The 15,751-nt window shown below is 42.0% G+C and overlaps 1 protein-coding gene across 20 annotated transcripts in view; it reads left to right on the top strand.

Moving 5' to 3' along the window:
- The first annotated feature begins 4,415 nt into the window (after positions 1-4,415).
- mbnl1 (muscleblind-like splicing regulator 1) overlaps positions 4,416-15,751 on the top strand; it is a 28,247-nt gene continuing 16,911 nt past the window's right edge. For all 20 annotated transcript variants that reach the window (XR_010666333.1, XR_010666332.1, XM_065954014.1 and 17 more), the window contains exon 1: positions 4,416-4,589. Coding sequence is in view for 18 of the 20 variants with exons in the window: in XM_065954014.1 (XP_065810086.1) it covers positions 4,416-4,589 (174 nt within the window). In the remaining 2 variants the exon portion in view is untranslated. The remainder of the gene's footprint in view (positions 4,590-15,751) is intronic.

Raw genomic sequence — 15,751 nt, 5'->3', positions numbered from 1 at the left:
ATCATTTAGTTTTAATGTAAATAGGCTGATGTTATTGCCCTTAAATTCATTGTATGCAGACCTTGGTGGGGTAGATCTCTCAACGTCACGTCATCAAAATAAATATAGTTTACCATGGGATGTATGTGGTGCAGAAGATCTGCAGTAGGTAAAGAAGCAGTGTAGACAGTTTGTGTAGTCAGTAGGAATGAGATCAAGAGACAGCCAGGGGAACATGCTCACGTGTCCACATATGCACTAGAGTGTATGCATGTAGGTAAAGGTCAGTGAGTGCAATATTGACATGCTATATTCTGAGCACATGGAGCAGCAGCAGCAGCAGAGACGCCGGGGGTGTTGCATTTCCACCAACGTCCTCCGCTGTGATGACCTATCTCAGCACACTGTCACCCTGACTCCACCTCTGTCAATATGCTGAAACCTCTCCTTTTACTGAACAGCAGCAAATGAGCTGTACGCCTCTTCCTTAGTGGCTTGAACTGAAGATTAGAGTATGAGTTGGAAGCCATACGTTAAGTTTAATGTTGCAGTTCAAAAAGAAGCTCAGAAGTAGTTTGCACCAGTTAACATTAGTGTATGGTTATTATTATTATCCAGAAAAGAGCCTCCAGTGACACGTGACTTCAGGTAAAACATTTAGCAAAACCTGACTAACGTGTCATTTTTCAGGCAATCTTACCATTGCTGTGAACCACACCCTTTTTGTGATTGTCTCCAGCAGTTTGCCACAATGACATTTTGAAAACACCAGTCCTGGTTTGCAACAAGCAATCAATTAAGACATTCTTCAAACACAAAACCACTGTTTATGTTTTCAGTGGAGATTAAGAGTGTATCGACAGTATCTTGAGGGCAGATTGGTTTTGTGACTCATAACCAAGTTAAGTAAAAGATGGCATGGATTTCTTTTCATGTCAGAATCTGTTTGTGCTGCTGAGGCATAATGCTGGTGTCACAAGACCAGAGCTGAAGCCAATGTGCTGATATCGAAGATAAACTTCCTCTTCTTTAGCTATGTTACAGTATGTTTTTTTACCACTCATTCTAAAGAGGAATAGGAACCCCGCGGCTTCTTCTCTTCTCAATAGACATCCCCCCTACTTCCATTGTTGTTGACCTTGCACCAGCTTGCAAGACCTTGTAGTCTGAGGGAGGGCTGCTGAGGATGCTGGGAGAGAACACAGGCCAGACAGTCACATTAAGGGTAGAAAGACAGAGACTGTTGGGGAGGGTGAAAAGAACAGGAAAACCAATGTAGAGCTGGATAGACTAGTTAACACAGTTTAGATTCTGTGGTTAGAGTGGATAAGTAGATCAAATTAAACAGTCATCTATTTTTAATGGATACCTTGGAGACAAAGGGCATCAGCAGTTGAAGTGAAATTAGATAGAGGGAGTGGCACACTGACAAGAAAGACCACGGAGATGAAAAAATCAATAGAGGAAGGACGTCCATGTCCAGACACGATGGATCAGAATGAGTGCTGATTATCACTGTAGCACTGTTTTACACCACACTGCATCATTTCACTCTCACAGAAATGTGCTCATCTGACTCTATTAGAAACCATAGAAACAGATTAGGCAGCCAGACAGAAGGAGTGGGGGGGGGGGGGGGGGGGGCATCAGTTTTTCATGCATCAAGTTGCGCATTCTCAAGACAATCCTAGGTGCCAATTTGAAAACGTGTCTAATAGATTAATACCAAATCATTGGCTCATGTAGCGCTGAGTTCAGAATGTATCCTTCCTCACCTGAACTCAACTTATTACAAAGTGAGTCATAGCCGTAGTTATAAATACATTTACGATCAACGAAATATGAGATGTAAAACACAGGTCCTAGGGCATACAGGGCTACAGTGTAAGATTAGACTTGGCTGTCTTGACATTTCGACATGCATGGGAATAAAAACATGCCCTCAGAAATGTAAACAAGAGAAACAGCATTTCATTTGTTGAGCCAGTTTCCTTTCAGAGCAAGACATTCAAACCAGTCACTCTTAGTTAAAATGTATTTTGGCATGAACACTATAAAACTTACAAAGCAACATGAACGCTTCTTATTCAGAAAAAAATCATTCATTTTCTTGAATGCTGTTGTTGATATATCTTCTCTGTTTGAATTTTTGGAAAGGTTCATACTTTTTTGTTGGTCCTCTGTAGTATAGGACTTTTTCCTGTGTTTTTGATGTTCGCATGTGTGTCAGTGTATGTGTTTTGTGGGGGTTGGGCGGTTGTAGTTTGTGATACTATGGTTGCACTCCAAAGGTCATCTGTCGCAGTCAAGCTACTTTTGCTATCAAAAGGTTCAACCAAGGTGAAACAACGCTGTATCCTTCTTTACTCTCTCTCTCTCTCTCTCTGTCTATCTGTAACAAAATATCCATGATGCTGGGTCATCATGACCTGATCTGTACTGCTGCAGGGCTCTGATATGCCATGTTGCAGTGTTGCAGTGCCGTAAAGTTAGCAGCAGTTCGTAGCATTGCTGAAGGTGCACATGCTGTTCTGGGAAAAAGCGATTTCTCTACACAGGGTGTGGCCGGTAACCCTGCCAGTGCGATAAGAGCAGAACGAGCCCCCCGGTGCCCAGTCATTCTAATTCTGTGAGCAAACCCCATACAATGGAATCACCAAAAATAGAAACCACAAGCTACATTACAAAATAATGAAACATAAACACTTTGCAACCCATGATCTGTTCTGCATGTGATAAAGAGGGAATTTACCAATAAGTGTAAAAATAAACAAAGTGTTATCAAAAGTTCAAATCTGTGTGAGATAACCACAGTGTTGCTGTGCTGATGACGGTTCATTTAAGAAAAAAATACTTGAATTCATGGAAGATCTAAAAGATCTGAAAAGTTTGTTGTTTAAAAGAAAAGTATCGTCTGTTTGCGATAAAAACAGTTATATTAAAAGTGAGAAGAGTGATTAGTTTAGTCTCTCTCTCTCTCTCTCTCTCTCTCTCTCTCTCTCTCGCTCTCTCTTCCTTTAGCAGCGGGCAGGTCAGCCTCCTCTTTGCGCCTCCCCCTGCTCTCACCTGGCGCTCAGCCATGAATGTTGCTGCAACTCAGCCGGCTCTCATTGGTCCCTACACTCACACCGCTTCGCAAGAAGGGAAATGACTAACCTCTTCTCCCACATGCCCTGCCTCGACTTCCCCTCTGCTTTCACTCTCTTCCTTTCTCTCACCTCTAAACACATTTGCAATGGTCTGCTTCGCGGTACTCGACTGTAAGTGATACAGGATTTGATCCGATTTTCCTGCTTCGACCAGAGGAGGTGGAAAGTTCTGAATGGCTGCTTTGTGTCTTTTAGTGTGTGTATTTGTGTGTCTGTGTGTGTGGCGTGGTGTGATGAGCCTGTGTGCGCACCATGTGTGTTTAGAGCACAGGGCGGGTGAATGTTTTGTTTGTTTAAGCTGACACCCCTGCATTTCTGACATTTTTACTGATTCTTCATTCCAACTGCCGCATAGCTTAACATTTGCACAAGTTTGAAAAATACTGCAGGTCTGAACCTGCTATAAAAGAGAAATAAATCGAAAAGTTTTTGTTGCATGTTTGATATCATCAAACTAAACTATCTGTCCTTCCCTCATTTTTATCCTTCTCTCTCTCCCCAGAGGAAGTGCCTTCCCTGATGTCTGCTGCAGCTTTGACCTGCTTCTACAGCTGAAGCTCCTCCCTCCCCCCCACCTCGCTCGCTTGCTGCCACAGTAACACGAGTACAAGGACAGCGACCACACCCTCCTTGCAGCCGACTCCCTGACCTGCTCGTCCATCCACCAACATCACCATCCACTCCTTGCCGACAGCCCCTCTGCCAACTGACCAGCCTTACCACAGCAGCCCGACACACCACCAGGCCCAAGCAGCATCTCACCCACCCTGCCTTTAACCTTCGCCTTCAACCCTCTAAGCCTCCACTCGGTCCTCAGTGTCCTTAACCTACGTGTCGCAGGCCACACCCAGACTATCACCTTTGTTGCCTGCTTCACTGCACCTAACCAGAGGACTGTGTTCTTCATCTTTTGCCTCCTGGGCTTTTGAATGTTGCAGAAGAGAATCGCTCAGCAAGAGAAAAATTCAAACCAAGAGTGAATTCATTGTAAGGCGGAGTCATCTCCAGGATATAAACGTTTCCTCTTTGGTTGACTGTTATAGGATATATTTCCAACATTTACAGCCAAACATAACTTTGCAACATTTCAATTTGGAAAAGGACCCCTCTCAATCAATAGGAACTTTTCGATTTAAATATTTAATTTCCACATATCATTCACAAATCACAGGCTATAACAACAGATAAACAAACAAATACCTTAAGGTTGTGGATTAAAACCTTAGAGGTTCTTTATTCTCCCTCGAGCAGATTTCACCTCGGAATACCTCTCGCCAGCTTGTTGCCATGGCAATGAACATGGCACATATTCGTGACACAAAGTGGCTGACACTCGAGGTATGCAGGGAGTTCCAGAGGGGCACTTGCTCTCGCTCAGACCAGGAGTGCAAGTTCGCTCACCCGGCCAAGAGCTGTCAGATCGACAATGGACGGGTCATCGCTTGCTTTGACTCACTCAAGGTAAGAAATGAGAGGCAGGTGTGTGAACAGGAAGTCTAGAGGTCACATCTTGGAAAAAATGATAAGCCGCTGATAAGAGAACAAGCACAATCAGTCTGACAAGCGAGACAAGAGAGAGGAAATTTAGCTGGTTATAAACTTGAATCAGTAGATATCCACTGCGTACATCATGCTGGAGAGCACCGTCTGGACACAACATGTGCTCTCCTTGGTCCCACCTATTTCTGGTCAGCTGACTGCAACATGTGATCAAGAGTACTGAGAGGAAGGAAAGGAGGGGGTTGTAGATTTTTAGATTCAGGAAGCAGAAGTCAGGCATTGGTAACACTGCACTGTGGAACAGGCTGAAGTGTTTTGACGAGTTTTTTGCTGCACGTTTCGGAACGATTACACTGTAGATAAACACTGTGGCATGTATCCATTACTTCAGCACTGTCCTTCTAGAAGGGATAAACACTGCTGTGTGCCAGCTTTTGTAAAGGAAAGACAGATGAATAGGCCATCACATGTACAAACTCATATGGATGCCCTGAGCGCAACATGTTCCAACAGTTAGACAGAAACAAGGTGATAGCATCATCATGTAGATCTTAGTCAGACAAACCACTTCCTGTATAAAGGCCCTGGGGACAGTTAGAGGGGGTTTGTGTCTGTGTGTATGGTTGTTTCTATATGGGTATACTGTACATGCAAAGTCGAGGGGCTGATTTGGGTCAACGTTTGTGTTCAAAAAAAAAAAAAGCAAACATCTTTTTTTTCTTTCTCATTCTCTTCATTCTCTCTCTCTTTCACAATCGGTCTTTTTATCGAAGCGCATGATCTCTAGAGATGGGCGTACCCCAATCCAAAGTTTCCAGCATTGTCATACACACACACACACACACACACACACACACACACACACACACACAGGTTCGGCTGCGTGTGTTTTTCACTTCTGTTTGTATTCTGCCCCTGCAGACATTGGTGACTCGTGGTTATTGGCAGTGTTCAAGCGGGGCAGGGTTAGGATGAGGACAGCGTGTGTGAGTCGACTCACAGAACAGTGTTTATGGCCAGATGTGGACAGAGGAACATTGTCTCAAGCCCAAGCTGAAGTCTTCCCAAGTTTCCTCACACTGCGCTAATGCCTGTCCATGTGTGTGTGCTAAATCTAATCACTGTTATGACATATTGACTCTTTTTAAGTTTTTTTTGCTGTCAATCCTATTCTGAAAAAAGGCCCAAATCTTTTCTTAATTCTCCTCAACTTTTACTGAAAAACACCCAGGGTCAAACAAATCTTCAGGATTAATCAACTTCTTAGGAGGGTAAGACAAAGCTGAGAAAAAAAACATTACCCCAACTGTTCATCGCAGTTTACAGACACACATGCTAGTTCATGTGATCATGTGTTTTCAGTAAATAATCCGGATACACTGTCTGATTGTTTACAACTTGTGATACATCCTGTGAATGCCTTTAGTACTTATACCTGTCCCTGCAGCTACTGTTTAAGGGATGCTGCCTTATTTTCAGATACCAGAAATTAATTGGGGAGGTAAAATGATCTAACAAACCAACAACATTTGGGCCAAAACTGTAAAATGGTGTCCAAAGATGTAAATCCCTGTAGAAATATAATAGCTTTAAATACATAATGGACATGAAGACATTTAGACAATACAGTAGTGCTTTTATTTAGATGTTGAACGATCTCAATACGTAAAGTTGTGTTTAATTGTCTTTCTGAGGTAAAGGTCATCTGGCAAATATATGTAGGCTTTTTGTAGGAACCAAGGGGCCTATTTTAGTAGATTGGACTCATTTTCCACTAGGACTCCCTGTATTAATGGAGATGGTTGATACTTTTTTTAACTGTTTGCCCCATTTTTCCACTGGTAATGAAAAACAGAGCAGGTCTCTAAAACCCACAGTGGAAACAGCAGGAGGAAGCTAGAGGGGGTGAGAGAGAGAGAGAGAGAGAGAGAGAGAGAGAGAACATTTAAGAGGATGGAGGACAAGAAGCAAAGGCTGTTGTTCCCTTAGTGCAGTATACAGCTTGGAAATACTGTAATACCTTAAATAATAACAGAATGAAAGAGACACATTAGATTGGAAAGGCTTTCTTTCTTACACAGGCCTAAAAACCCACATGCTGTCAATTCACATCTGACTTTACTTTCGCCTTTTCACCTTCAACTGTTTTAAATAGTACAATTTATCAATTTAGTTGTCTTACATGAACTGACTTTGCTCTCAATTACACGTCTTTCACCCCTTAGACCCCCTCATCCCCCCTACCCGTTACACACACGCGCACACACACACACACACGCACCCTCTTGAACATATGTGCACACACTCTCTGCCCATGAGGGAGGATCGGCCTTCTTCTTGAGAGGTGTATAATTAGACCAGGTCTCACATGATCACCAGTGCATAGTTGAGGGGGTCACACCCAAACCCAAGCGTTTTTTCCAACAGCCACACACTCTCTTTCTCTCTCTCTCTCTTTCACTCTCTCTCTCTTGCTCTCTTTTTTTGGCCTCCTTTTCACATGGTCCACACACACACACACAGACATAGCCTCATACAAAAACATGTGTCTGCAAAAACCACACTTGTAGAGTCTACGTTGAGGGAATTAGAGCAGGGAATATCATTTTAAGTTTAATTGCAATTTTTCATGGGAAGACGTTCATGACAGTAATCAAATGTGGATGAGATACCCTCAAGATAATCAATCAGAACAACCTTGCCACAGAATTGAAGCTAAGTTGTTGTTGTGCGCAGTTGTCCATACACGTACATTACACGTGTATGTGGGAGTGTTCGCTAGCCTTAATCTTGGCCTTATCCTCAGAGTGGAGCCTTTTCTGTTGCCTGTGTATCTGCTCCGTGCAGCACAGACAGCTAAGCTATGTCAAAGGGGGGTAAATATTTGGAGAAGGATAATGACTGCCAGAACTCCCTGATTTAAAATAAGCTTTGCAACGTTGTCTGTTAATGATAAACCACTGAGCAGACAAGTTAGGAATGATACACTGACACTAAATCTGTAAGATTAATACTTAGACCTAAATATTTAGATCTGCTTAAATACAAACCTAAACAGGATACCTGAGGAGACAGGTGGAAATGTAGCATGTGCTCCTCTGAGCATGTGCTCCTCTGAGTTTCTGACTTTTAAAAAAAACTAAAACTAAGAAGGAGTGTTCAAAATGACCATAATATGTCTAGAAAGTAACCTACTTTTAACTAAAGTAGTTGTAATTACTGTGTTGCTTCACCACAGCCCTCTTATCAGATTGGAGTGAAGCCAGATCAGGTTTCAGACGAAGTTGAGCTAATGCCTGCGTCATTAGTTGACACTATAATAAGTCTGAAATAATCGTCTCACAGTTCATTAAACTGCAACTCCAGCCCCGCCCACACAGAGGTAAACTTCCCGCTCATTTCAAATACTGTACCCTCCTACATGTAACTAATGCAAGCCTATTCTAGTTCGCTCCTCCTTCACTTGTTGTCCTCGTCTCCGTTGCTTGTTTCCATTCTCCTCCCATCGTGGTTCTGCTCCCTCTACTTGATTTCCCGCTCAGTCTGGTTTTCACCTCATTTACTTCAGGCCACACCCATCCCTGGATGGGATGGTTCACATTACACCCTGGTAGACCCTCACACGTTGACACACACACTTATACAAACATAAGTAAACAATGGAATTATTGGGGGCTGCAGAGCTATGACCTTGTTCGAACTCGAAAGCAGCAGCAAGTCTTTGTTTACACCCAACAGGTCGTAAAAAAAAAAGAGTTGTATCTGTCTACCATAGAGAACAGTTTGAATACTACATACTAAGCTGAATGCAGCTTAGACCTTGTGCTTTGTCTACCTGCCAGTCCTGACACACCCACTGTCATCATGTCTGAGTTCTGAGTAAGAGACTAAATGTGTGTGTGCATGTGTGTGTTTGTGTTATATCTGTAATAGTAGCACTGTGCAGCAGGTTTCTTTGTGTTACCAGACTGTTCTAAGCCAAGATTACATTCCTGCAGAGCAGAGGGCGGGTAAAATACCTCTTATATATCCCTCTCAGTCTCTATCTCTCTCACTCTTTCACTGTCTGTATCTCTATCTTTCTCTCCTCTCATTTTGCGGACCATATTTTGACGCAATGTTTATCTGTAGTGGGAGCATGGAGCAGTCAAGTTGAACGCACACAAACACACACACACACACACAGATTGAGGGGTGGTTGGGCAGACAGACATGTGGGGTAAATATTAGCAGCGTTGCTAGTCGACAGTGTTTTTTATGATTTCAAACAAATCATCAAGCCAATCTGTGGGCAGTAAAAGCAGCAAGACGACATGCTCTCCCTCTCTCTCTCGCTCTCTCTCTCTCTCTCTCTCTCTCTCTCTCTCTCTCTCTTTCTATCTCTGTGTGTGTGTAGACATATGGTTGTTAGCGCAGAAGGCGAATGTGTATTTGATAATGCTGCAACACACACTGCACAGTACATTAAAAGACGCACCGCTCATAGACATGTGCAGGCAATCATTCTTTGGCCATTGAAGAATTTGTGAAAACTAAAGCTAGAACAGTGCTTTTATTTTTAAATTTAGCTTAGCATAGCTTTATTTTGAATCCTTTCTTATGCTGTTACAATTTGATTCTTTTGTGGGACAGTGTTTATTGTTACAAAAAAAAAATGCTCACTTTTCTTACACATTTTATGAACCTGAAATTGTGAAACCAAAATTCAATGGGTCGAAAACTTCCTCAGTGGCCGTCTAAACCGATCTGTGCAACATTGAGACACAATTCAAACGTTGTGTTTATTTGCACAGATGGGCGTGTTGAATCCAGAGTCTCTCGTAGACGTGCGATCCTCGCAGACTTTTTTTGGCAAAGACAGCAAGCCAAAAAACACACATCTAGAAGGAAGTGAAATTGGCCACCTATCCACAGAGTGATGATTTAATACAAGGACAAACTTTTCTCCTCTGTCCATGGGGCACGCAAACTAACCACTAGTCCACCGGCGTCCCCTCTGTGTTAGTCTTTGATCGGTATTCTGCAGTGTTGCTGAAATCAGAAAGACTGGCTTTCTCTTCCTCTGCAGTCAATGCATGGAATCTTCCTCCTAATTGGATTTTTAATGGGATATCTTCTCTCCTTTAAATTACCAAGGCTAGGATTCAGTGATCCACATGATTTAGCTTTTACTAGAGGAGGACTGTTCATATCACATTGTCGCCTGTTTGGCTGTGCTCAGTCTTTTTGTAGCTGATTAAAACGGGCAGGTTTCTCTGGATAACAGCTGAGTCACATCCAAGGGCTTTAATACCAATAAGTGGGATCTTTTACGTCTCTGTCTCCCGGTGTTGATGGGTTTATTCGAACGTCTTTCTCACTTTCACGCTAGAGAGGTTTCTGGTTGGAGCAGTCTAATCCAGGCCCACACGCACTCAACACACTGACAGACACAACCACACACAGTGATATATCCTTTGGTCTGCTGCTCGTTCCACGGTGTGTGTGTGCATCCTCGTCGGATCAGTGTGGCTGTGCGTCTTCTCTGTTAGCTTATGTGACGGAAGATCAGTGACAACAGCCTGTCTTTTCTTCTCAGTGTCAGCCGTCCCCGTCCCTCCTTCACACTGAGCCCCTTTCTATCACCACTGATACAATGATTACTTTTCTAGCCCCTCTCTCTCTCTCACTCCTTCTCTCTCTCTCTCTATCTCTCTTCCTTTCTCATTTTAATACAGACATACCATAAAAAATTACATTGCCTGAGGTTTTGCCTGAGGTTTTGTTTGCGTCACAAATTCCCATACTGACAGATCAAAGCCATGTGATACATAATCGTACACTTTTAGATTCATATATTCCTGTAGGATTTATAGCATAAAGTAAGCTAGCATGAATGTATTACAACACAAGATCAAATGTTGTACAGACGCTAAAGAGATGATCATGTTTTAAACCTGATGTAATTTCAGTCCTGTATGTGTCCTAGCTTTTTCTTATTACTACACATTCTTCTGTCTCTCTCATTGTTGTAAGCTTTTTTAATGCTCTTACATGCAAACAATCTCATATTCAGTCAGTCGGCTCAGCCTTTATCCTCCCATTAGACAGGTGAGAGAGGAGCTTGAGGGCACAGCTTCTCACTTAGACTCTCCGCCTCTCATCACCTTTTCATGCTTGTCCCTCCCTCGCGCCAGCTGTTAGGTCCATCAGTCAAGTTCACCCAGCTCCTTATCTTTATGTTGATGCCAGAATGTGAAAGAGAAGCTGCATGGTGAGATGCCCGCTGGAGGTTGTGAAAGGCATGAGAATGTTAGGCAACAAGGAAACACATCCCTGATGGCTATCCATCTGTTTTTTCCCCTTGCTCGTCTACTGCTGTCTTGTTTTTTCTCTTCTTTTTAAACGAGCATTCCTTCTTATGCTTACAGTGTCTGGGCCTGTCAATACCTGAGGTAGTGTTCTTGATTACTTTGGCTGCATTCACACTGCAGGTAAAAATGACCTGAATCCAACTTTTTCGTTTTTATGTGACTCAGATCTGGATTTTTTTAAGACAGTGTGAACAAAACAATTCATGGTATCTGATCTTTTTATATCAGATTTGTGACACTTTCACATGTGGATTCCTACAGGAGTCTGATACAGGCCACATATTAGAAGTAATGTGAACAGCCCACCATCAAAGAATCAAAACTTAATGAAATATCAAAATTGAGCATTAAGGCTCGCAGTGTGAAGGCAGCCTTTGTTCTTTTCTCTCATTCAATGTTCTTAATTTTTGATTTTATGGAGAGGAAAATTGTATCACAAAATCAAAAGAATACAAACCTTAGTATGACAAAATGTACACATTTGATTCAGTTTGGTTATGTTACATTCAGCTAAAAATGTCCTCACAAATGATGCCTCTACTTTTGCTGGTCCAGATATGTCATGTGCCCTTGTTTTTTGACCTGAAACAGTTGCACCACCTGAGGTCCAACTATCGTTAGACCTAATTAGGTTTGTTTGTCACGCACAAACTAGTCGAGTCTCTAATTACACTAATTATACTGCACTGCATACTCCACACTGTGTATTACTAATACTGGCACTAGTTGCATTTTGATTTTTCTCTTTATATTAAAGGATAACTTATTGATAAGAACTGATAAGAACTTTTTTTTAAATACATCTTAAAATTAGCATCTCTTGTTGAACTGGATAACTTTTGGTTGAGAATTTGTTGTAACCTTGGTAAAAGTATCCAACCACATTTAAATTAGATCAAAATCAGAATAGCTATCCTTTATTCAAATGGAAAGGAGAGTACATGTATGTTGTTAAAATACTTGTGTTGTCCTTTTAGAATAATTGAAAAGAATTAGATTCCATTTGATTTTTGTCCAACTTGACTGTTGGACATCAACATATGATGAGAATTTGTGAAACGAGTAGAGTTCCTACGTTTCAAGAGACTATTTGTTTAAAAAAAAGATTTGGAGCAAACTCCCTTCCTAAATGCAAATAAGAGAGTGAGAGAGTGTGTGTGTGTGTGTATGTGTGTGTGTGTGTGTGAGTATGTGAAAGCATCCAGCCTGTGCCAGCGCCAAGGCTAGAGGAGATAATCGCACCCCTAAACAGGATTAGGCCAGTTGACAGTGGGATTAGAGTTGTGGATAGGATTACAGTTTGTGAGATCAGATTAGCATAATACATGCCAGATTGAATCTGTTAGTACTGCAAATAAAATCATCTGCCTGGTCGCTATTACACTGCCTTTGAAAGAAGAGGCTTTTTTTGTGTGTTTCTAAAGACAAGGTGTCCCCAAACTAGGACATGAACACTGTGCACATAATGTTGGACGGGTATTGAGAGAACAATGTTACAATGTTACAATTCACTTAGCAGATGCTTTTATCCAAAGCGACTTACATCATGGAGTAGGTACAACACTAATACATTCATACACTGCCACAGTAGCAGCAGGAGCAATGTGTGGCTAAGTGTCTTGCCCAAGAACACATAGGACATGTTGCTCAGCTGGGGATCAAACCCTCAACCTTTCGGTCGAGAGGCGACGAACTCTACCAACTGAGCCACAGCGCCTGGTTCATGTTAAGTTTCATCAAACAGGAAAATAGAAAAAAGCAGTGTCATACGTGTCAGTTTTTCTTGGCATTTATTATTTTAGGATGCAATGGAAAGCTATGCTACTCAGATGAAAAAGAAAAACAATGTCATAAAGATGGAAAGACAACTTTTATGTCTTAGTCATATGATATGTCTATTTGTGTCACTTTTACTCCTTCGTATGCCATCACTATCCTTTATTTCTCCTTTTTCTATCTGTGTGAGTTTTTTACAACTGTGTGGGACAGGTGGCCTAATCCTTGCCTTTAAACATACTTTAATGATAGATCCTCCATAAACATATAGTCCTGTGTACACCGGGGGAACCATACACATTTGCTGATCATGATGTTGATGCAGCAACCATCTGAAATTCATATCAAGATCACTAGATTACTCACCTTTTAGGTTTCTAAATAGTCGATTTGGAGATTTATGCAGGCTTTGATCCTCAGCCTGTGAGGCGTTCATACTCTAAGAAAAGAGCACACCTCAGTCATTTCAGAAACAACAGCACAGTTATTGACGCCTCACCACGGACCTTGTGATTTCTGCTCAATGACTCCTTTTCTCTCTGTGTCCCACTGGAAAGAGAGGCACTGTGGTGTTTAAATGAATGTTCCCAGGCCACCTCACGCTCTCACACTGCGAGGGACTGGATGGCTTTCATAAAGTGCTACGGCTCAAATCGATACCTGCGTGATTGCTCTGTTATTACTGATAATGAAAAGCACAGAAGTAACCTTGTTAGCTTTTACAAGCGAAGGAGCAACAAGTCTCTGAGCAGAGACTGTCGAGACAGACTTCTGCTGCAACTGAAAGTGTGTTTGTGTGGAACGAGGTATCAAGATAGACGAGGGGGAGGGGAGGTGTCGTTATAAGAAAAAGGTCTGAGTCAAATAGGTCTAAGTTTGGATCCTGGGCTCTTGTGTACGTGACATCTGACCTGAGGCATTTCTGAGAACCAACACCCTCTCAAGTGTGAATAACTGGTTGCTGTGTGGGTCAGTCTGTTTGTGTCCTAGGATTGTGTTTCTGCTACAGCCTCTAATACACATCCTATTTTTTTCTTACCTGAGACTACTGGATCCCCAGCTCGAAAGATTTATTTTGTATTTTCCAAAACTGTTCCAACCCTCTCAAGTTTTCCATCAACACAAACGTGTTGTATTTATGAGGCTAACCTCATCGCTCTGTGTGTGGTCTGTGTTGTAGCCTCTAATCCCATTTCTCTCTGTTGTTGTTTTGTGAGGGTGGTGGTAATGCGTCACCGGGGGCATATTGCAACTATTATCATTGATTAACACTCCCTCTTCCATATCTCAATAAGCTGCATTGGTCACATCAACTCCCTGACCACAAAGCTGTGCTGCATGGATCACTGTGGACATTTAGCCCCACCAGGGAGATATAGATGTAACCAATATCAGTGTGTGTGAATGTTTAGATACAGAAATGTGAACCCCTGCAACAAAAAATGAAACATACGACTGCATAGAGCTCTGATATGCTGTTCGCCCTTTTCAAAAACATAAATGCAAAATTGATTATGAATTGAGTACCAAAAAGTGGATTAACCGTAAAAAGAATTTTATATCATTAGCTTAATGCTAGCAAGAGTACCACAGATATAGTAAATTTATGATAGTAATAGTTGTTCACCGACTTTTAAGAAATTTTCAGTTTGCATGCTTTGTGAACTGATCTGTACCTACTCAGCTTCTGACTCATTTATAAATGTTTAATCTCATATTCAACCCATATTCGAGCACACAGTAGACAAAGAGACCAACCGCTGGGCCCGGCCCTCTGAGTCTCCGCTGCTCTCCGTCCAAACAAAGCTTCATTCACAGCGTGTGTGAGGAGAAAGGGCTTTCATCTCTGTGTATGTTTAGACAGAAGTCATTGGAACGCAGTGTAGAGAATAGAGCAGCGTCACACCAGAAAAGCCATCAGAACCAAGGCTCACGCCATAACATCACACCACATAGCCCCACACACCCCCAGGGACCCTCACCAAATAAAGGTGAAACATTCCTGTCTCATGCCTTCCCTTAGATCTTTGGTGCATGCCAAGGGGGTCCCAGATTGGGAACCGATTGATTATAACAAAAAAGCAGCAGATTTGCCCTTTAAAAATTCAGGGCTTGATAAACATTATTATTATTATTATTATTATTATTATTATGCAAGCTGTTGAGCTTCAAAAGCATTGATGTACCATGTTTTGTTTGTCTCTAACCCTTCAGCAACAGCCAGGGTTTCTTCACCTTTCCTTCTGTATCACTCTTCACCCGTCACACAAACCCACATGTGTATTCACAACACCTCACCGCCTGCATCATCTCTTCCCCTATAAAGGATGGGATGCAGCCCCACCCTGCATTCTTTACACATTGGTTCATTGTTTGTTTAAATCCCACACAGTGACAAAGGCAAGGAGTGTGGATGAGATTTAGAAGGGGGGGGTGGGGGGGGGGGGGCGATCAGGGTGGGACATGTTATTACAACTTATCCTCCATCAGACTGTACGGTAGCAGTGGGATTATTGTTTCCCTGTTTGGCCTGGAGTTTGGTAAGACTGATCTCACCAGGAGAAACACAACCCCCCCCCTCCACCACCACCACCCCCCATAATAATACAAAACACAATGTCGGCTAACGTTACAAGAAGGCAGGGGAAGTTCAACTGGCAGCAGGAGTGGGAAAAACAAGGCTCGCTTTGCTGGAGAGTTGGCAATACAACAACAGGACTTCGTATTGTATTTTTAAAGAAAGTTGGATTGGTAGTATTTGGCTTCAGTTGAAACACTTGTAAAAAGAAGTTATGATAAGTTTATATTTTGTGATACGTCGCTTACAAATTGGTAATCTAATGGCATGAAGAAAAGAAAATACTGAACTAAATACTTAATCTATAATGTGCTACGATTTAAACCATTTACTGGATACTTATACAGTCAGTTTGCGTTTCTTAAGAAGGATGTTAAAAGTTGTTTTAATGGACAGAAAATAATGGTACTACTGTA

The sequence above is a fragment of the Labrus bergylta genome, chromosome 4 (assembly GCF_963930695.1).
Source record: "Labrus bergylta chromosome 4, fLabBer1.1, whole genome shotgun sequence".
In the NCBI taxonomy this organism is placed as follows: domain Eukaryota; kingdom Metazoa; phylum Chordata; class Actinopteri; order Labriformes; family Labridae; genus Labrus; species Labrus bergylta.
Note: the sequence above shows the minus strand (reverse complement) of the source record. Positions and strands in the feature narration are given on the sequence as shown.